Source organism: Rhagoletis pomonella, unplaced genomic scaffold (genome assembly GCF_013731165.1).
Source record: "Rhagoletis pomonella isolate Grant_MI unplaced genomic scaffold, Rhpom_1.0 Rhpom_scaffold_00003, whole genome shotgun sequence".
NCBI classification, from domain to species: Eukaryota; Metazoa; Arthropoda; class Insecta; order Diptera; family Tephritidae; genus Rhagoletis; species Rhagoletis pomonella.
This window is the reverse complement of record NW_023458557.1, coordinates 93889756-93911930: the sequence shown is the minus strand read 5'-3', so window position 1 is coordinate 93911930 and position 22175 is coordinate 93889756. Positions and strand designations below refer to the sequence as shown.

At 34.3% G+C, this 22175-nt stretch overlaps 2 protein-coding genes across 2 annotated transcripts in view; one reads left to right on the top strand and one right to left on the bottom strand.

Annotated features, from left to right (window-relative positions):
• LOC118735831 overlaps positions 1-22175 on the bottom strand; it is a 118321-nt gene that overhangs the window by 25040 nt on the left and 71106 nt on the right. The gene's annotated exons all lie outside the window — the stretch shown is intronic.
• LOC118735853 lies at positions 12517-13146 on the top strand. The gene is made up of 2 exons (XM_036465833.1): positions 12517-12618; positions 12688-13146. Exons 1-2 carry the CDS (start codon positions 12565-12567, stop codon positions 13006-13008), a joined length of 375 nt encoding a protein of 124 aa, XP_036321726.1. The 5' UTR covers positions 12517-12564; the 3' UTR covers positions 13009-13146.

Genomic DNA, 22175 nt, shown 5'->3' with positions numbered 1-22175 from the left:
TTTTCGAGGCCAAACAAAGTTTTAGACAAGGCGGATCATTATATAGCATCAATCCCTGTATACGTGTTGCAACAACTTTCACCCACTCACTTTGAGCTATTTTGACTATGCGTCTGAAACATTTGCTCGCCCACACCCTCTATGTATGTAAGCCAGGCTCTCGCATTGGCTTGGCCTCTTCGTATGTCGCCAAAATCTTGATCAAGCTTGTAAGAGATCTGCTATGAAATTTATCAACCGATATGCTGTTATTGCGCCTCGACACATCAGTTTCAGACAGTGTTGCCAGAGAAAAATTCCGTTTGGAGCTAAAAAAAAAAAAGAGCTACATATTTTTGGAAGGTTGTTGTTACATTTTCGGAAATTTTAATAGAACCACCGAATTTTATAAGTTTAAGTGCTGAAAAAATCTTTTAAAACCAAAATAAGGTGTATATATTTCGAATTCGTTGCTATGGCACTTATAACAGTGACCTAAAAATACTTTACAATCTGTTAAAGTTTGTAATTTGAGATATTTGAATCGAATAATATTTTCGAAACATTTTTCTGGAAAGTTTTACTTCCAGCTCTCCTTAAAGGGAAAATTAGTAAGCTACAACAAAATCCGCGCTATCAGAAAAAAGATTTTCTTCTAATTAATTTTTGAATTCTTTAACCTAGATCCAAGAGTTTATGGTGGATACACTGCAAATTTTCCATTTCGTCAACGCTTAAGTTTTGGCTTATATATAAACTAAAATTTTCTGGAGCAAAAAAAGTACTATATAAATTTGAAAAGAGCTAGGAGCTAAAACCCAATTTTCGGAGCTAAATAGAAAAGTAAAGAGCTAAATCTAGCTCCAAAAGCACAACTGGCAACACTGGTTTCGGACCTTATGATTTGGCTCATACAAGTCCAAGAAAAGGGTGGGACCCAATAATGCTAAACGTGGTTTACGTCGGTTTATTATAAAACGAAAAATGTTTGGTCGATAAGACCCTTGTCTCAGACGTGGTCACATATAAGCTATGTATGTGAAAAGGAAATCTTAAAAAAGTATATCGATGATTTGCTATGTAGCGCTGGAGAAGAGATATTTGTATGTAAAAATTAATTTGCTGTTCAACTTGAATCACTAAGTTGGCTAAGTTATAAGGAAGTTTTTGCAAGAAATTAATTTGCTGCTCTTTGTAGGAAATCTAATTAAAAATATCGATATTTTTATGAAATTTTTTTGAAGTTTAATTACTTTTTGTGAACTTTTTGCAAGCTTTGAAACTTTTATTTATGTGTGTGGTATCTGATATAGGTCGAATGCAAATTATTAACTATTAATAAATAAAGATAAGTTGCCAACAGCATCATTTTGAATTTTGCTGCTATTATTTTGACCGCAACTGTATCTCTTACTTTGTTTTTATGGTTTTGTTGATTATGTGTTTACGTACATATGTACATATTTTTGTATAAATTAAAAAGTTTTGCCATGAAATAAACGAAATTTATCATAAGCTTATAACTAATCTGACCATTACTTCGTTGAAATGGATCACCTTTGTTAATATATGGTTCGTAGTTGAGCTTTATAGCAAATCCTTTATTTCTCATTTGTCCTGTTAAATTTTTTTAAATCCCGTATTTTTGGGACAAATTATGCATTTGCTCCGTATGGCTGGAAAGAAATCTGGCAACACTAATCTTCGGCCGTATTTGTCGGTAAATCGATACTTTGCACAAAATCGGAATCAAGCGTTGCTTGATTATTAAAATAGTGATGCCAGATATTTATTTGAAATTAGAGCTGTAAAGTGTGGCAAATATGATTATACATAAAAGACGAATTCAATATTTTATTAAGTTGTTTGAAATTTCAATAAAATTTTTGGTCATAACGAATTAATAATCGCTCATTACAGCCAATCTCGTAAACTTAATTAATTTTATCAACTTTACTTACAAAATTATGATCATATTCCAAAACTGCTTCTAAACAAAAATCTCGTGAAATCACAATTAATTTATACTTATGAGCATACATGACGCTCAACTTGAGAATTTTTGCTCGAAGGCAAATAACCTCTGCTCAAAACGTTTAAAAGCAACACTCGTATGAATTGCGTGCCTGAACAAAGTTAATTAAAAATCTTTTTCAGAGGCGTACTTGTGTCAAATTAATTTGGAGCCTGTCAAGCATACATGTCCTAAGGATGACTTCAATTTTATTTACATTTGCAGAAATTTAATTTCACCAACAAACCATCAAATTTTGTCTGAACCCTGAAGCATAGTCGTTTACCAGATTGCATACTGTCAAGGTAGAAATGAGTGAAAAATTACATGTACGACAATTTGATAACATTTAAATTCACTTTTCGTTTGTCTATGTTAGTGCTCAGCAGCAGCACACAATCACAGGCAATTGCAATTGCATGCGTAGGCACATGTGTGCAAATAAGAATCACCTGTACGTAAACAAGAGCTTAGCGGCAGCTGGAAAATGTGTTGGGGCCTGTTTATTTATTTGCATGTGAATGTGATTAATGTGGAAAACGTGATTTTTGCCATCAGGCCTGCCAGGCCTGGCATATTGATGGTGGTAGGCTGTAACTATGAGAGGAAAATACATGCTATTAGTTAGATGGCAAATAGCATAGTGTACTAACTACTTACATAAGGAGAGGCAATTTATGTATTTCCATGTATGCATGTAGCTGAGCATGTGTGCCGTCACATTACCTTGACCATCGTTCAGAGGCATTAGGTAAACGCCAGTTGGCAGTTGGCAGTAAGAGGTCGCGTGTGCAAGGACATTTTTTTCATATTTTCTTTTGTGTTCTTTGTTTGAACTTTACAAATATAGTTACAGTATTTTTCATTTCATGCATGAATGTCTCTACCAGCACACGTACTTTTTGAAACGTATGTGTGCAAAAGCATGCTAGCAAGCATTTAATTTATATGCAGACAAATCTAAGCCATATTTTATAGTGAAATGAATATTCATTCATGTTCACAAAGGCTAAATGTAACCGACGTCTACGGCTGTAAGTATGCTATATTTGTCTAGTTTACGATAGCTGGTAGAGAGAAGCTGAAGTATGCTTAGGTTTTGTTAACATTAATCCCTATGTTAACCAGATTGCCATAAAAGGCATTAGACGCAAGTGGCTGCGGAATGTGAGTGCATGAATGTACATTAGGCCGGGTCGATTTTTTATTTTACTATGCGCGCAAAGCATAAAAGGGTGCTACTTGTAATTCTGGGCAACTTTTCTGAAGAAACCATGGCTCTAAAATCAATTTGGAGTTTGCCGAATTGCAAAAATAGGTTTAGGAGAAAATGTGAAAAGTTTCGCTGTTACGCCCTCGGGTGGAAGTGCAGAAATGGATTTCTCATACTAAAAAAAAAACCCCCTTATATCATGTTTTTACACAAAATTTAAGCACTTCTTTACGACACTACAGCAAAGTGCTAAGAAAACTATTTTCGCATGTTTGCAACTTTCAAATTGATTTAAGACCAATGGTTTCTTCGGCAAATCTGCTTAGAATGACACGTAGAACCCTTCTGTGCTATACGCGTATAGTCGAAAAAATCTCCCATACAAATTGACCCGCCCTAATGTACATACATACATAAGTATATGTGTGGCTTTAAAGCATAACAATTTTATGGGTGGTATCGTACGTGTATTCATTCGTGACGTACATATAAAAAATGCATATACATTTATGTATATATGTACATGCATGTGCCAGCCACTACTTTTTTCCACCTTGACTTTGCTCAATTAGTCGTAAACGCAGCGCTTTAAAAAATTCTTACTTACTGCATCTAAATACATATGTTTGTGCATAGTATTTAGACGAAAAGGCGCTTAGGTAAGTTAAAATCGCTTTCAAACGCAACCCCCAACACACTTTAGAGGAAAAATGCATAAATGAAAGCAACCACTCGCACTGGCACTAAAAGTAGCTACTTAAATCTGTCTCACGGGGCGTATGAGTGCTGTTAACGTTTTTGCTGTTGCTTTGCAGTGCGAATACTGCTGCATGATTTTATAGTTTTTTCCTTTGCGCTTATGTTTATACAGAATAAAAATCATAAATCCCATCGCTGGTTATAAAATTGATTGCAAATGTTTGAAAATGCTCGTAAACACGTGTGCAATTTTCAAACTAAGAGCCGTGTAAGCAGTGCGGTTATTTATTTAGACGCGAGTTATATTGCTGCTGGTATCTAAATAACTACATACGTTATAAAATATATCTAAGTATGTGCGCATGGAACTATGAGAATCGTAGCAAAAAACATTGTAAAAAATCAACGCGATTTTTTGGAAATTTAAAACTTGCACTTTATTATACTAGAATTTAATAAGCTATAAAACTGCATACCAAAAATTATTCTAGAAATTAGAATTAAAATGCTTGAAATAGGTATGAAATGTTTGTGGAATTTTTATAAGTTTTATACAAAGTCTGAAATGTAGATTTATATGGTATTTATTAGATAAAAAGCTATACTTTTATAAAAAAAATAATGGACCTTAAAAAAATTAAAAAAAAGGTAGTCAAAACTGGTAAAAATGTTGATGTGCTATCGTTTGTCGCGGGGTGTAGTTAAGAAATAAACAAATCCCTTGCGTCTAATATTGTGACACCTACATACATACATATTTTATGTGCCTGATGAATTAAGTAAAATTTGATTTTTTAAATACGTGACAACGCTCCTAAATACAGTTCGCAAATAAAGCCTTTTTAAACCCATTTCATTTGATACCCATAGGAAACCCTCTTTAATATTCAAGATATTCAAACTAAGAATATCTTACTACCTTTGTTTCACGTCATATTTTAATATTTAATTTAACTAATGCATACTTTAATTAAATTCTATTTTGAAAACAGATGGCAACCCCATTTAAAATATTTTAAAACTAAAACCATTTGAAACATATGGCAACCTTCTTAGGTAAGGTTCAGAAACAAAAAAAACATTTTGAACCCATGTCTATTTATACCCCTACTTTAATAATTCAGTTGACTTATTAAATAATTTGAGTTTAACTTTTTACCCTCTTTAATGTTATAAATTCTCAAACTAAATGTTTCTTAATACTCCTTTGTTTGACGGCAATATTTCAATATTTCATAAAATTTAATTTAATTCGACTTTCCAAAGAGATGGCAATCCTGTTCAATATTGTGATACATATTTAAAGTATCTAATACTCTTAATTAAAATTTAATTTTATTATAAAATCAGGTGGCAACCCTTCTACATGCAGTTTGGAAATAAAATTTCTTCAAAGCAATTTTGATTTATATTCATATTGAAGAAATTTATTTAATCTATTGCTTATATTGAATCTAATTTTGTAACAAGATGGCAACCCTCTGCAAAATATGTTCGAACCACAACCTCTTTCGTCTTTCATACATATCAGGATATACATTTCAATTTTCTGCCTTTATTTAAGTCGAACTTGCTTTTTGAAACAGGTTGCCACCTCCTACAAAATAATTAAGAAATAAAGCCTTTCCAAAACCATTTCGATCGATACTCATAGTGTAATAATTGATTTTACTTAAAAATAATTTGAATTAAATTTTTTTTATCAGATGGCAACTGAACTATGGTACCTCATTTTTTAAAATCCAACGAACGGTGCAGATCTGAAATGAAGAAAAATTTTCGCATTTTTTCATATGCACATACATACATAGATTACTAAAAGAAAAACAAGTCCACATTAACTGCAATCAACATATCTGCATATGTATGTATTTACTTAATTCCGATGACTTGATAACCTCCTCCTTTTTTTAAATCGGTTCAAAACTCAATATTTTTTCAATAAGCAATCTGAGTTTAAGTGCAAACTATCAATATGTTCCATATTTGCGTCCGCCTTTAATTTCTTACATGAATGCAGACATCATCATACCGAAGGTCCTGTGTAATAACGCCACAACTTCAAATTCAAAAAAAAAAAAAACAAGACCCTTCTTACTTTTAAGTGTCTCATGCCTCTAGCCTTTGACATATCCATGTCTAATCCTTACTAAAGTAAGTAGTAAGATTTAGGCACTTAAAAGTAGGAGGGGTTTTGTTTTTCTCAATTTTGAGTTGTGTCGTTATTGCAGATGATCCTAGATATGCAGTTACATAAATACATATATTTCTAAGCTCACTTTCAATCAATTTGCCCTTTTGCTGCAAAAAATTGTACATACATACATGCATACATGCGCATCCACCTATCACTTACAACATGCAACAGCTAGCTAAATACTCAACGCCACAGCAACCTTCGTCTAATCAGAATAATTCGACATAAAGTGAGACATCGACACATTGGGGCAAGTCAGTCAATCCCTTTACTGCGCTGGAATTGAATACTGTTGCTTTTTTGTGTCGGAACCATCATTGGTTTTTATTTCATCTCTCCTCACAGCATACTTTTCATGTTTTATTTCATTTTTTATTTCATTTTTTATTCTTCATTTCACTTTCCACATTTTCATCAGCCGTCACAGCTGGATCCGCCTGGTAAAGCTACTTGTTTTGACATGATTTCATGCCTGTGATTGACGGGTAAATGGAAAATGGTCAGTTAAGCCGATGAGAGGAGCAGAAGCAGAAGAACTATGTCGGACGTTCGTTGGCGTTATATAGTATGTGAATATATGTAGTCATGTATGTATATATAGTTAGTGTGTAAATGGATGGAGAGTGGGTAGTGGGTTGTGCCGAGGTTTTGCTCGGGATGTAGCTATGTGTTAATGCCACAGATCGATCACAACTCACTTCATTTTTACTCAGCGCCTCTGCACTTAAATTAAGGAAATATTTTCCAAAATATCAAATGAATAAATTAAACTTGTTGTTGTAGTGGTAACCGCAACACTGACAGCTGAAATGATGGAGAAATTTAACACAAGCTTTCTGGCAGTAAGGAGTGGATTTTCCAGCGAATGCTATCTGAAAATTTAGGACTAAATAAGTTTGCAATGATTTCATCAATTTAAACTTTGAAAATGAAAGAGCCAAATTAAAAACGTTGAGCAATTAAAAATAGTATTACAGTTTTGCGGCAAACCATATACTCACAGTCACAATGAGTGGATTAGTCCACATATATAATTATATATCCAGTATGTTTCTATATCGGTTGCCGCTATGGCGTAGTGGTTACAAACTAGTGAACCCGCTTGGCGTTAAAACGCCCAAAACTCAATTTCTAAAACTTAAAAAATATTCTAAATGTTAGTCAGGGTTATAAGAGATCCGAGTGACAGTGAAAAGCAGTCTGGCATTGTGCATATTTTTAGATTCATAAAATTTCAAATCACCCTATACCGATGAAAAAAGTTCGTAGTTAAAAAATAAATAAAAACTTTACCACACATCTACAGGTAAGGTCTTTACTTTGACTTCTCATTTTTGAAATTCCGTTTCAAAAGATTCCCAAATTAAAATTTTCTTAAATCTCTTTCGTCTGACATTGTGATACACATGTATTTCAATAAACTGATGAACTAATTTGAATTTGATTGTTCGAACAAATGGCAACCCTCCTAAATAAATCTATCTTTTTAAAAACGTGGCAACCCTCTTCAAACATACCAAATGGCTAAACTAAAGATTTTTTAACATTATTTGGATTGACTGCGGTATTTTTATATTTCATATACTTTTTTTATTAGTTAATTGAGTTAGATATTTCAAGCAGGGGGCAGCCCTCTTCAAAAGTATTTTCAAGCTTAATACATCTCTTAATTAACTGATGAATTAGGTTAAATTTGATTTTTTAAACATGTGTCAACCCCGCAAAGTACAGTTCAGAAACAAAAGTTTTTCAAAGCCCCTTCGACTAATACAAAAATTTTAAAAATTCATTAAACTTATTAGATAATTTGAATTAAACTTTTTAAACAGGTGGCAACCCTATTTCTACACCTCAAAAATATTCTTAGCGTTCAAACTAATGATTTCTTAACACCTTTTCGTTTGACATCTACATTTTGATGTTTCATATAACTTGTGTATAAGTAAACTAAATTCGACATTTTTCAAACTAATACTTTCTGAAACCCCCTTCTTGTTTGGTACCCAAATGTTGATACATATTTTTCTTACCTAATATGATTTTTAAACAAGTGGCAGCCCTCCTATAGTTCAGCTAAGATACAAAGCTTTTCAAAAGCATTTCGGTTGATACCCATTTTGTAATAATTGATAATTAAAGGGTGGCAACTCTCTTCAAAAAAGTAAAATCTTATTGCCAAGCTTTTTAATTTGACACCTGATTTTGGAAAATCGAACAAACGGTGCGGATATAATGGCATTGATTTTTAAATAATTTCAATTTAATTGTTCAAGAGGTGACAACTCTTTTCCAAAAAATAAAACCAGTTTGCACATATACAGGCCAAGCGCTTTAATTTGATACGCCATTTCTGAAAATCGAGCGAACGGTGCAGATCTTTTATCCTGGACAAAAAATTTCTTCGCGTACTATATATGCAGCGACGAATACTTCTGTATTGGCACAGTGAATTTTTCGCAATATATGCAAAGTTTATTACTCTAATTTATTTTCGATAATGTTTTTTTTAAAATATAGTACACCAAAAAACATAAAAATAAAATTTCTAAACTTTGTGCAAAACTCAGGAAAATTCAATAAATTTGCACACTAATTTGCAAAAATTCTATGTATGCAGTTTTATAGTCCATTCAATTTTAGTATAACAAAATGCAAGTTTAAAGTTGCCAGAAAATCGCGTTGAGTTTTGGCAATTTTTTTTAGTGGAAGGTGTTGTTCATTTTCTCCATCCAAAAAATAATTGTCGAATATACTTTGTATGGAAGAAATTGCGTGAAATAATTACAAAAATCAACGCGATTTTCTAGCGATTTCAAACTTGCACTTAGTTATACTAAATTTGAATGGGCTATAAAGCTACGTACTTAGAATTTTTCTAAAAAATCTAAATAAAAAGTTGCAAATTAGTGTGCAAAGTGTAGAAATAACAATATTTTTATAAAAAATTATCGAAAACAAATTAGAACAAACAACTTTGCATATGTTGCGAAAAATTCACTGTGCCAATACTTCTGTTCGGCACTGTATGTATAGATGCTAATTATCATTCCGCAGGGCCTGGGTTCGTGTTTAATAGCGGCCGCCCCTGGGCAGGCATCGGCAAAACTCTGAGTGTATTTGTGCCATGAAAAACAGTTGCATATCGAAACATATTTTTAAATGCTAAAAAAAAAACCTTTAATTTTACCATCGCCCTTGCTCTAAATCCTTTGATCTCATTTATCCTAAAATTTTGCTTAGTTTTGAGTAAGTTTCGTATACGTAAAGCTTCCGTGCTCACATACAAATTTATGGAAGAGGATTCAGTGCACTTTTTTTTTGTTGTGTATGCAGTATACAGATAATACGTGCATGCAAATCACATGTGTAAGAGTAGTATGAGGGCGAGCATGCATGCAAAGTTGCTTAAATTTAGAATATTCAGGTCGTATACTTGTAATAACAGCACAGTATTTAAAATAAATCCGCACGTAAAACTTTGTTGTAAGTACTTAACGGACTTTATTTTGTCACTGTAAGCGAGAGCTAACGAATTTTAATGACACAAAGCAACAAGGAAAAATCCTGTATATAGAAATAAATATTAGCGGGAAATATATTTTTTTTTTCTCTCTACCTTCCTCTCTTCTGTAATTAATAGCATAAAGACAGCTTTACGGCAAAGAAAAAAAGAAAGAAAACAAAAGACCACGTTTGCTCGCCAGCAGTAATATTTACACTCCGTTGCATAGTTATAAACGCAGTACAAAAAGTGACTTATACATGGTAAGAGGTCTCTTAAAATAGAGTGCTTATTTTTTTAATAATCGTAACTTAATTTAAAGGAAATTAAAAAATCTAAAAATTACTTGATGCAAAACTATAAATAAATATGTCATCTTGAAACTCTATTTGTGCTACCTTTACTTTAATTAACTGCAATAATTGTCTTCTCCATACTTAGTTATCGGTAAAGCAGCATCCAGTTTATGCTAATCTAGCAAAAGTGACAACGCTTTCAAATTTGCGATTATCAGCATAAACTGTTCTTTCTAGTACTACCCACACATTTGCCATTTGGCGGTGGTCAGGAGTGCAGAGTCCACCATAATTTTCCAGAAGTTGTTAACTTCAAAATTTTCAAATCCCGTTGGTCGTCAAACAATTTGAAGGGCCTTAAAATGTTCCAAGCACTTCGAGTATGTTGGAATGATAACGACTGCACGTCTTTTACTTCATCCTAAAGCTCGTCGTTTGGAGTACAAAACCGCGTATCAACAAAATGCAAAACCGCGTATGTGAGTTTGCATAAATTTGTTTCTAGAGAGTAAAAATACTCGTATTTCAAAATGGTTCTCCTTTTTATAAAGCAATCGCATTTTTGGCTAGGATATTTCAGAATGAACGGATAAGGATTGAGCCAAGATCATGTGTGAGCAAATTTGACAGCAAATGTCAGTTACGCGGTTTTGTACTTTAAGCGACGAGCTGCTCCATTGGATTTCGCTGGAAGAACATGGCAGTTTATTGGAATTATCCAAGTTCTTTAAATGGTTGTTTTAACTTAAAAGTCAGTATTAAAAACATGGCTTAGGTTATCTTTTCATATGTACGCATCAAGCGCTCATAGAAGAGATCCTTGGACGTCTCGTCCTGAGCGCAGATGAGCGAAATGTTGAAGAATCTCGTTTTGATGCTGATTGTGGCTAGACGTTCATTCACCGGGATGAACGCCAGTATTCGGCGACGGAGTCTCTCTCCCACCACAAATGCCACACCAAATTTACGCTCCTTTACGTGGCAACTGTAGTTGACGTCGCAAGGCTCCACGCTTGCCTTGCCTTGCCCCTTCCATCGTATTTCTTGGATGGCGGTGATGTTAGCATCTTCCCCATTAGATATTAGTCCGAGTACTACACATAAACATATCTATGGTCGTCTGGAATAACGGCACAACTCAAAATTTGATGTTTTTAAGTTGTATAGCGGATTAGGTTTATAAATAATCAAATTTTTCTGTGACAGATCGACATATGCTTAGTTGTTACCAAGCAGATAGGCGAACAGTGTTGCCATTTGTCACACAACCGAAGTAGCCAACCCTTACTACTGAACAGTGGCACATGTCTCACATTCAACGTGAATATTGGCCTATGTCAAAAAATTTTATTGTATCGTTATTCAGCAGGAGTTGTTGCCTATTTCGTTATTTTTTCAGTCCAACCCTTAATAAATCTTTAGAAAAAAGTCACAATTTTAAAGCTTACAAATTTGCCTTCCAGAGGGGCTGCAAATAATCCGGAATAATTACGTTCCAAAACATATTAATGCAAAATTACGAAACACACACAATCTTTAACTGGCTCTACGGAAAAATATACAATTTGGAGTTGTATCGTTGTTGCAGAGGAGAACTTAAAAATACATATGGGTAATAAAGAGCGTTCACTGGGCTTTATAAGCAAACTATTTTCACCCACAAAATTCTCGTTTAGATTAATTTAGATAATCCTACTTGTTACAGGCGATGACATTCACACACATTTAAAATTTGTGAACATCAATCATTGTACATCTGCCAGTAATATTAATTGACATTCGCAAAATTAGATTAATTTGTGAAATTTTAGACTTATTTATTTTAAGTCAATTTGCAGTTGATAAATAAATAATTGGCGTTGACTATTTTGGTCGATATTTACTTTCATTAAAATTCAATTGCAATTTCTTAATGCAATTGATTGACATTATCACAGATGGCTGTTCGTCTATGCTATTTTAAGATAAATATTAATTGATGTGTTATATACATATTAGCAGATTGCAGCTCACCAATTACCATGAATTGAACAAAAAAATTAATTAAAGTGAAAAGTTGCTAAGTCCACTTTTTATGAAAACTCATATTTTGATACAGGAGGCCAGAGAAATTAAAAATACATCGTTTCGAAAAGAATAAAAGTACTTGTTTTATGTTTTCTCATTTATTTATATTCAATGAAAGGAAAATTTGCTAAGTCTAAGAGAGGCTCCGAAAAATCGATAAGACTAGAATAGTACGAAACACTTAAATAAAGGTCGAATCCCTCTGATTCGTATGGAGTTTTGCTTTCCATTAAAAAGGCAAAATTTTGTATTCAAATGTTGTATAGAAATACGAGAAAAAAGTCTTTAATAACAATTTAAAAAGCCAAATTGAACCACCCATTATATGCGGCACGGCACATCTGTTTTTCTTTTTTCAATACCTATAGGGTGCAAACCTGTTTTTGCTGAGACTAATCTCAAATTCGTAATGAATATATAAGTAAATTTTTTCCACTACATAAATACAATTCTATTTTTATCAACAAACTAGTGGAGCTTTAAGCGTAAAGCAAATTCTCACATTTGCGTTTCACACTAAACAACTCTCCACTTTGAAAATGTAATTTCAGTCGCACTAAGCTTTTCTCAGAATAGAGAAGTCTGATCGCAGTTAGTATGGCGTCAGATTGGAAAATATTTTTGCTATTGAGCGCATTTTCAACGCTACAGGCATGTTTACAAAAATCTCGAGATCCTAAACTAAATATAATCGACATAATTATAACTTTAATTTTGCAGTTCGTGGCAGCACAGTCATTAGTGGCGTTCAATGATGAATCTATTAGGAGTGCCACAGAGCAGCAGCAGGTGGATGATAGTACGAATGAGAGCGCGCCGCCAAAAAGAGCTACACATTTACCGCTGAAAAGAGAGCACTGGGCCATAATTTGTGCCGCGATTTCATTATGTTTTGCGCTTCTATTTATAATTAAATATATGTGTTGGCCTAAGTTGCGTTACTGTGGCTGTAGGGAAGTTGAACTGCAACCGAGTGAAGCGAATGTAAGAAACAGAGAATTAAAGCCACAATATTCTTGGGATACCACAAATCATATCTAGATATTATTTTGCATTTAAATTTATAACATCAAGTGCGACATACATACGTACATACTTACTATTATGTATTTGTAATTTCATTACACATAATCATTACATACACATACATACATTAATAATAATAATAATAATAATAATAGATTGGCGCTTACACATATGTTAGTGTTTTTGGCGGAGCTTCTCCTCCGATTTGTGGCGTGCGCCTTGATGTTGTCACACAAAGCGGAGGAACCTGTATGCGATTGTATTTTTATGAGAAGCTGTTTTTCGTGGCAGAAATACACACGGAGGTTTGCCATTGCCTGCCGACGGACGACCGCTGTTAAGAAAAAACCTTTTTTCTATATTTTTTTGCGATGTTGCTTTGACCAGGCTTTGAACCCAGGCGTTGCGGAGTGGGATCGCGCACTGCTTACCACTACACCACAGCGGCCGACATACGATACATACATTAGGACGTCCCCAAATATAGAATGTTGGTTATACCCATTTTAGCTCAAATAACGTCTATTAAGTTTGTGTTGGTCTACTTATTGTGACTATTAATCAATTCCCACTTGAAATTTAACTTTTTTCTAAATGTGCTAAGATTATCTCGCCCATCGCACACGCGAAAAATTTATAATGTGCGCGGTACTAGAAATCAATAGAAGTGAAATAACGTTCACGGCTACAGGCAGGGGATCCGCAAGAAAAAGAACCTCTACCACTAGTGGTAAATTAAATTGTTTACAAGTTATCGCCTACGCTAGGCTCTGGCAAAGTGGATCAACCATTTACGAGGAGCCTAAACTTATCCAGAAGAAAAAACACTCTCCTTCGAAGAGAAGTACCTAGGTTATATTTAGCACTCCGAAATGTGGAGAGATATAGTTAGTTGATGATAAGCAGCTTAGTACAAGCTGCAAAAAGGCTTTGGAAGGTACACCACCCAGATTGTCGTATAACCAACGACACTGTTGGCTCACTCTCTACTCGAAGGACTTGTCCTGTAGATAATTAATGTAGATCTTCTTAGGTGCCTTCAAAGTCTTACCCAAAACGTGCTATACAAATTTCTCAAAATAGCAAAGTATCTTATTTTCTTCAAAACTTTTGAATGGTTTTCTAACTGTACTTACTAAATATGAGCTTCTGTATACTATATTTATTCACCATTAAATTTGTGCAGGGACAAGCACTGAGACAGGGTAGCTAAAATCAAATATTTTCTTCGCCACCTCATACGTGGTATCGAGCTATAGCGAAGCCGTGGAAGTTATAGGAGAAAATCTCACAAGTTGTTTTTTTTTTAGTGTCACTGCCTTCTCTCGCCAGAAAAAAAAACGCTTCTTGCATTTATTTCAATCAATGCAGTTCCAGAAAAAAGCTCGATAAAAAGTAAATCAAGTATTTGAACAGTTTTAGCCTTAAAACATTTATTTAGGTAAACAAAATACCAAAATTACTCATTATTGTTTTTTAATAACTTTGGGAAGTTTTCAGGTACAATGTTTATATTAGAGGTAAAGAAATTTGTCGCCAAATGCAACATGTCTGTGAAGTTTCAAAAGTGTGCCACCAATTTAAAAAAAAAAAAAAAATCGCAGCTATTTTGTACTTTTTGATTTTTTCATTTTAAAAGTTTAAGATACTTTAAAACGTTAATATTAAACAGTGACAGTGTTCCTTTCGCCAAATTGAACCAATCTCGAGTTATAAAAATAGTGTGCCAGCAAATAAAAAAGAACTACATTGATTATAAGACGACGGTGATTTACGAAGCAAAAATTCCAATTTTACAATTTTTATTGACTCACTCGAAATTCATTCTATAATTGAAAGAAATAAATATATGTATATTTAATTACTTTTAAATAATATGACTTTTAAGTTAATGCATGCTTAAAAAACACGGTTTTGTCGAAAAACGTAACAACTATTGAGATTTTCCTATATACGAAAACAATTCTAAGACAAACCAACAGCAGAAACAAGCAGAATAAAGCCACAGAAAGGTAGTTCATGCGCAACAGTAAACATGAATCGGATGGCGCGACTCAGAAACGTGCTTTTGAGATCCACTGTATAAACGGGCGTTAGGGGCGAATGAACCCGACTGGCAGTTTTAGCTAAAAAGCACTAACAGAACATAGTCTCAAGTAGATGAAATCTTTAAGGTACTGTATCGGGCGTAGAGCTTCGTGCTTACACCACCTCCCGGCGAAGTACAGAACGGTAAGGACACATGATGGTGGGACGTGAAATAAGTTTAAGTCTCACACTAACTAGTTAAGCTTTTAAGGTTGGATGTGCGATGCTTCCTTCAACCGCTCCTATTAGATGGTCTACATCCCGAGCTAATAAAAGGAAGGTAATAAAATTAAAACAGGTTTAAAGAGCTTTATACAGTGATATTCCGTTTATCCGAACAGAGTTGAATTATTTTATTGAAAAATATTTGGAGTTAGACCTATTGTAAATGCATCTCAATATTCCTGTATTAAATAAATCGATCTTAATTTACGAATAAAAGTAATTCTCCTCTTTTGAAGTTTCATTTCATATGGTTGATTATTCCCAAATGAATATTTCATTCATACTCATTGAATATATTTGCAAGTCATCACTTAAGACATTCTAATATGCCATTAGCCAATTACCAGCCAATTTGCACAAATTATTCAATTAAATGGCGTTGTCAGAGTAAAGTCAAACTAAGGCAAGTAAAATGATAAAATAATAAAGTAGGTGTAACGAGATTGCTGAAACTAGCAAACACATACGAGCACAATGTGTCACACACACACAAGTACGGTAATACTGCGTATGTATACATATATATTGAGGCGTAAGCGCACACAAGTGCATTGGATTTATATAGATTAGCATCGAGTGTCTTAGGCAGTCATTATACTCGGCTTTGGCTGCAGCTGTTGAAGAGCCGATTTGATAAGCAGGGCTACAATTATATGTACCCGGTCGGAAATAAATCTAGATTTTGGGCAGGCACTGCTCAGATTTGCTTTCTTTCGTATAGCGCCCTACATTGAAAACTATAGTGGCGCTAGACACAAAGTTATCGCTCGGTCTAACCAGCCAATGTCCATTTAAGGAAATCTTAACTCTTAATCTAACTGTCTCAAATAAGTCCTTCTCCTCTTGGTATTTCGCAGTAGGGGTCTCCTTCTTCCTCTGTTACCACAGCGGATTCCGAGTAGAATACATTCAGAGCTGCAGCTTTGGTGTCCAGTGGAGCCGCTGTATTTTAATTCGCTGCACTATGTCAATTAAGCGCCGGAATAGATTGTCTGTAGAAGGGAACCTGGTTTGGCACTGTCGAGAAAATCTATTCAGGCTCTAGAAGGAATCAGGGCTTCGTCTAGAGAATTTCCGGCCGGGTAGCTTTGCAACAATTTAACAATATTTCAGCAACAATTTAATGCTATGTCGGGCATGTGAGTAACGTTTGATTATGCAAATACGTATATCAACTTAATTCCTGTCAGTTGCGATAGTAACGTTTGTAGCTGTGAGCTATAAGCAATAACAATGCTGCGAAGGATTGTAAATGTGTATGAGAAATATGCAGCCTAGTATTCACTTCCTGTAGCATCAGTTTGTAGCTGTATGCAGACATATTTCTAAACATAGCCATTTAAGTATGAATGGATGTACATCCTGTGCAGTTAGCCATGGCAATGACAAAGAAAAAAAACCATGCGGAACTGAGAATAAATGCACCTAAGGACACTTGAGTCACGCCCTTCACATGCTAAGCTTGAGCGTATGCATATACGTCTGAAATGCACATACATACAAATTTATGCAAGTATGTAAGTACTCCAATGTTTGAGACAAAAAAAACAAGTGCTCAACTCACGTCGTCATTGCGAATATGTAGATACTTAAAGTAGCGCGTCGGTGCAGTCGGTTGACGACTTTTGAGTGGAACGTTTGTCAAGAGAAATTCTTTTCTAAGAATGCGGCTTTGTAAGGTTAAACTGAAATAGGCATCTTCTAGTTACGTATACATACATAATGCTACAGCCATACTTCAGCTAGCAGCAGACATTGTGCTATTTAGTTTACTTGCAGCATATGCAATTGCAGAAATTTAATGCTTATACGCCTTGTTGGTCACACGGAAGAAAACATGAAATGGCCAAGGTGACTCGTGTGTTGACTTGGCTGAAAAGCATGAGAATTAACGGTACATGAATAACATGCGTATACTACACATATGTATACATACGTTAAAGCGCTTGCATATGGGAAGTGCTGTGTTTAATGGAGTAACATTGGGATGTGTAAATATGTGGATATCGTTTTATTCGAATCAAAAAAAAAATATTTAAAACAAATCAATGGACTATGGCCTGTTCTTCTGGGCATATATTACGTGACAAAGACGAAAAAATATTTTTATTAAGCATCATAGTCAGTGTTGCCATTTTAGTCGTTTTCCGGCTAGATTTACCGCCCTATTCCCACAACACTGACAAAATTCATCATATGACTATTGTCACAATTACTGCGCCTAAAACACAATATAAAAATTGTTTCGCCGTTGTCACTTACTCAGTAGGTCATAACAATAAAACTGACAATTGTCATACGACAGCTTAAAATAAATTTGCGGCATAGTATTAGGCGCAGTAGTCAGCCGCTGAGTTTTGTCAGTGGTGTGGGAATAGGGCGGTTAGCCGGTTGCGATAGCAAACAGCCGGAGAAATTTCGATTTAGCCGGCAGCCGATTTGTTAGCCGTTTTGCAGAAAAAAATTAGCCGGTTTTAGCCGATTTTGCTATTTGCCTTGTTTTCTTAAATTTCAAGTATGTATATATGTTTCTATTTTTGACTAAGCGACCCAAAATCTGTTAGAAATGGCTACTAGCATTATCGTGGAGAAAATTTTCATGTTAGGCAGGGTTGTATGAAATTGTGCCGATTTTGCTTATTTTTATTTTAAACGAAGAAGGGATTTTCTTCATAAAATGTTTGCTATAAATGTCTTAATTTTAAGTGTGAAGTTTTATTCGAAAACTTAGAAAATAAGAAATTGTTTCACTGTTAAGACACTTAAGATGCGTTTGTGTTTGGATATAGTGCCAACAAACAGAATAAATATTACATGTAGATATTGTCTTCCCAGAGAGCGCATATTTAACTCTGTCTAAATTACAAAACATCATTTTTGCCCACTCCCAAAGGTTTAAGGTAACCGAAAAATTGATATTTTCAAGCACTATGTACACATATGTATTTTTTTTAACAACCTTTTTTGCTGAGAACTTATCTAAATTCCAAAAACCGAATGCCAACTTGAATTAAAGGAACCAACACTGAAGTGAGTCAAAATGAAAATAAAAGAGCACAAATTTCTATGTAAAGCAAAACTCTCTGGGAATCCTACGAGACATCTGCCGGTCATATGACCGGTCATCTAAATGGGATTTCTGCAGTATTTTGGCATCATATTTTACATCAGAATTAAAGGGATTTCTGAAAAATGTGATCAGTTCTTTTGTGTAGCTGTGATTTTGCATCCCTTGTCAATATATGGCCTCGGTTGATATTAACTTAAGGTCGTTGTTTTACTGCCTTAAAACTGAATGGAAATTTTCACAGCGTTTTTTATGTGTATTGGTTTCTATTTGAGTGTATTGAGAATCGGTCAGTCTGAAAAGGCCTCGTAGGGAAGACAATAGGTTTGTTCGTCGAAAATCCAGCGAGAATTATCACTCAAAATATCAGACAGTAAGAAAAAATGCTCCCAAATTTTCTCTCATGAAGAGAAACTTGCAATTTTCTGTACGAACGCAAATTGGCAAGATTTTCTGCCAGCTAGTGTCCATGGTTGCATTTCAAACAAAATAAATTTGTATTGAATTTTTAAAATTCTTTCAGAGGGGTAAAAGACAGGATCTACGTGTATATATCTTGTCAGTCCGACTTTCTTGAACATATGTTTCAATTTCTTTGTCGGGTTTACTATATCGACTCTGGTTGAGATTGCATTCCGATTATGAAAACAGTTTTTTTTTTGCCGAGTACCTTTCAAATCTTTGGAATTAACTAAATTAATTAAGTAAACAAGTATTAACTTACATTTTTCATTGTAAAATCGCTCTAGTTTGTAAATTTTTAAATTTAACGAAGTTGTTTATTCAAATTATCGTCGACAAAAAAGCCAACCATGTGCCACAATCATATGTTTTTCCTAATTGCAAATTTTTGCTGGCAAAATTTTTTCCGGCTCGAATTTGTAACTTCTCTCCCAGAAATAGTACTCGTGATTTATTTAAATAAAACATGTGAAATTTAGTGGAAACATTTTAGCCGTTTTTAGCCGGTTTTATTTGCCAATTTAGCCGGTTCGTCCAAAAAGTTCTGGCAACACTGATCATAGTTTAGTAATGCCATGTATTGTTGTCACTAAAAACAGAGGCGCCTAAAGGTATGCCGCACCTGACAAGCTGTCCTTCGTGCTGCCACAATTGGGTGATTTGCTTACTTATCAGCATAGCATACTTTGGGGCATCCCTGCCTATTATTTAGAGAAGAATGGAGCCGAAACCGTTGCGTAGCGATTTTTCATACTCCCACTGTATATTTATGCAGTGCCCAAAACATGTGTTGACTTCTGCAAAATATCCTTAACAATCTACAACCGTATTCTCTTGTCAGTTAAGCGAAAGAATCTATAATTTAGAACCTTGCGGTTTGCTTTGCATTAAATGTGAAATCTATAATTCTTAGATGAAGGTCTACATGTCTACAATTTTTAATGGCTAAATCCGTACACAAATATGTATGTATGTATAAATATTTTACAAATTCATATGTTTTCCGCCTGCTAGCGTATTTGCAAATTTACTTTTTCTCGGTGAAGGTCGCACTTGAAGTTTTGTTTTCGTATTCTCCCCCAGCTAAAGCTTCATAAGTGTAAATATATATGTACATACATATATACATATATGCGCATATATACTGATATTTGTAAGCATTTGTAACAACCTTACAAATACCGTAAGCTAAAGCAACAGAGTGCCAGCATCCAACAGATTTTTCTTGCAATACTCGTACACACTTATGTACATATGTATGTAGTTGAAGCGGCACACACTCTCGACACTTGGCAATAAATTCTTTGCTAGCGCTTTTACATCGCATTGTTTTTGCATATATATATTTTTTTATTTTTGCCTTTTTTCTATGAACTTTTTGTTACATCTCTTGCATCAACAGCAGTGTGTAAAATATACGTATGTATATTTTTTATCACTGCTAAACGAATGAGTACACGAGCACTAGCGGAAATAATGTTTGCCTTCTTTATGCCACCACGCCATGAAGCGCAACAAATTTTAACTTTTTCACAATTTTTCCTCAATTTTTTTCTAGATACTTTTTTACTTGGTTATCCGCAAGGCTTTTTATTATGTTTTAGCTGGGTACTAAGCTTGAAACTTTTGTACGCTATTTTATTTTCAGTTTGCGGTATTCTGGCTTTGAGTTTCGCGTCATGAATTGTACTTGTGAGCTTAAGCGGCTTGAGTGAATCCACGCTCGGTTGAAGCTGCGCGGATAGATTTCTTATATTCAAAATGATAAGTTGAAGTGCGGTGATTTTTGTAGTGAAAATTTTAACAAATTGCAATTTAATAACCAAGAGTTTACTAAGTATTGTAAGTTGTATGGTAGACTTGGCGTATGAGTTAAATGACACTCATACGCCATGGCGCCGGAGGTGGTTTAAATTTTTTGCAAAAAACTAATTAATGGACTAGAAGAAGGAAAAGTTGTATTGCTGATATACATTTTGCTAATGAACAGGCGATATATTCCAGTTGTAAGCCTTTTTCTTCAACCTATTAAGTGGGTACAAGAAAGCCAGATTTACATGACTGTTTGCTGTTCATGCCTTAATTATTGATCGTACCATCAAACCAGCGTGGCTGCGTGCTAGCTTCGAACAAAAAAAAATTTACGAATGTTACATCGCGATAAAGAGCAATGAAGCTGACAGCTCTCCCTGTATGAATTACATGACGATAAGAGTCTAGCAGTGAAGTTAGCAACTCCTCCAATGTTAATAAGAGTATCACCCACAACTAAGCGGAAAACAGCTGAGAGAGAGAGTGGCACTGCGGCCACTGCAAATGGCATTCATTTATTTGTTGTAAGACTAAAATTCAGAGCAAAACTCAGATTAGAGATGTTTCCCAAAAAGTTGTTCCACTATTTATAAAGAAACTAGCAATTACCCGGCGTGCTTCGCTGCGCCTTAAATGTATTTTTGTGTTGTAACTCTCCCCCTAAGCTCTTATGGCCTCATTTACAAAATATTTTTAAAGAACTTTATGAAGTTAGATTTAAAAAAATCGATCTATGAAGCATTGTTTATTTTTTTTTTGAGTTAATATATTTTCGAAGGTAATTAGAAAATATGTAAAGAACCGACTTTCTCTTGGAAATTTAATTTATAATCTTATAACTGGAGTCTACTATCGCACCCTTTCCTCAAACGTGTATTGATTCAATATTCAAATAACGTATATTTATATAATTTGAAAAAATCTCCCTACTATACAAATATGTACAGCAATATTAAATAATATTTTCAAATGTTGTGAGAGGGAGTAACAAAACAAAATTACTTTTAAGGCGCAGCGAAGCACGCCGGGTATTCGCTAGTGTCACATGAAATTAACTGAGCAAAGTACAATGAATAGCTGTTAAACAATGGCACCATCTACTTTAAATGAAACATACTTATTTTCGTGGGGGATACTCACACACCATATACTTTTCTATTGAAATTTTTCCTGAATTTTCCTAGCTATAAACCTCCAACGAATGCAAAACCGTGAAAATCGGTTCGTGCGTTCTGGAGTTATAGCGTCAGGAAGGAAAACCCTACTTATTTTTATATTAATTTTTATATTAAAGAAGATTAAAGAACTGTCCGCATTACTCAATTTTATTTTTCACTAAAACGGTATTCATGAATTTTTTAATTTTTTTTTTATTTGCTTCCGCATACTTTTGACATAACAGCTTTCATTTTATGCCGATATTAAACAAATACAGCCTAAGTTTACCCGGGTCCACGTCTTGGTCTGTATCTCGTGACCCAAGTCACCCAGCTATATGAAAAGTGCTCAATCTTAAAGCATTCATGAA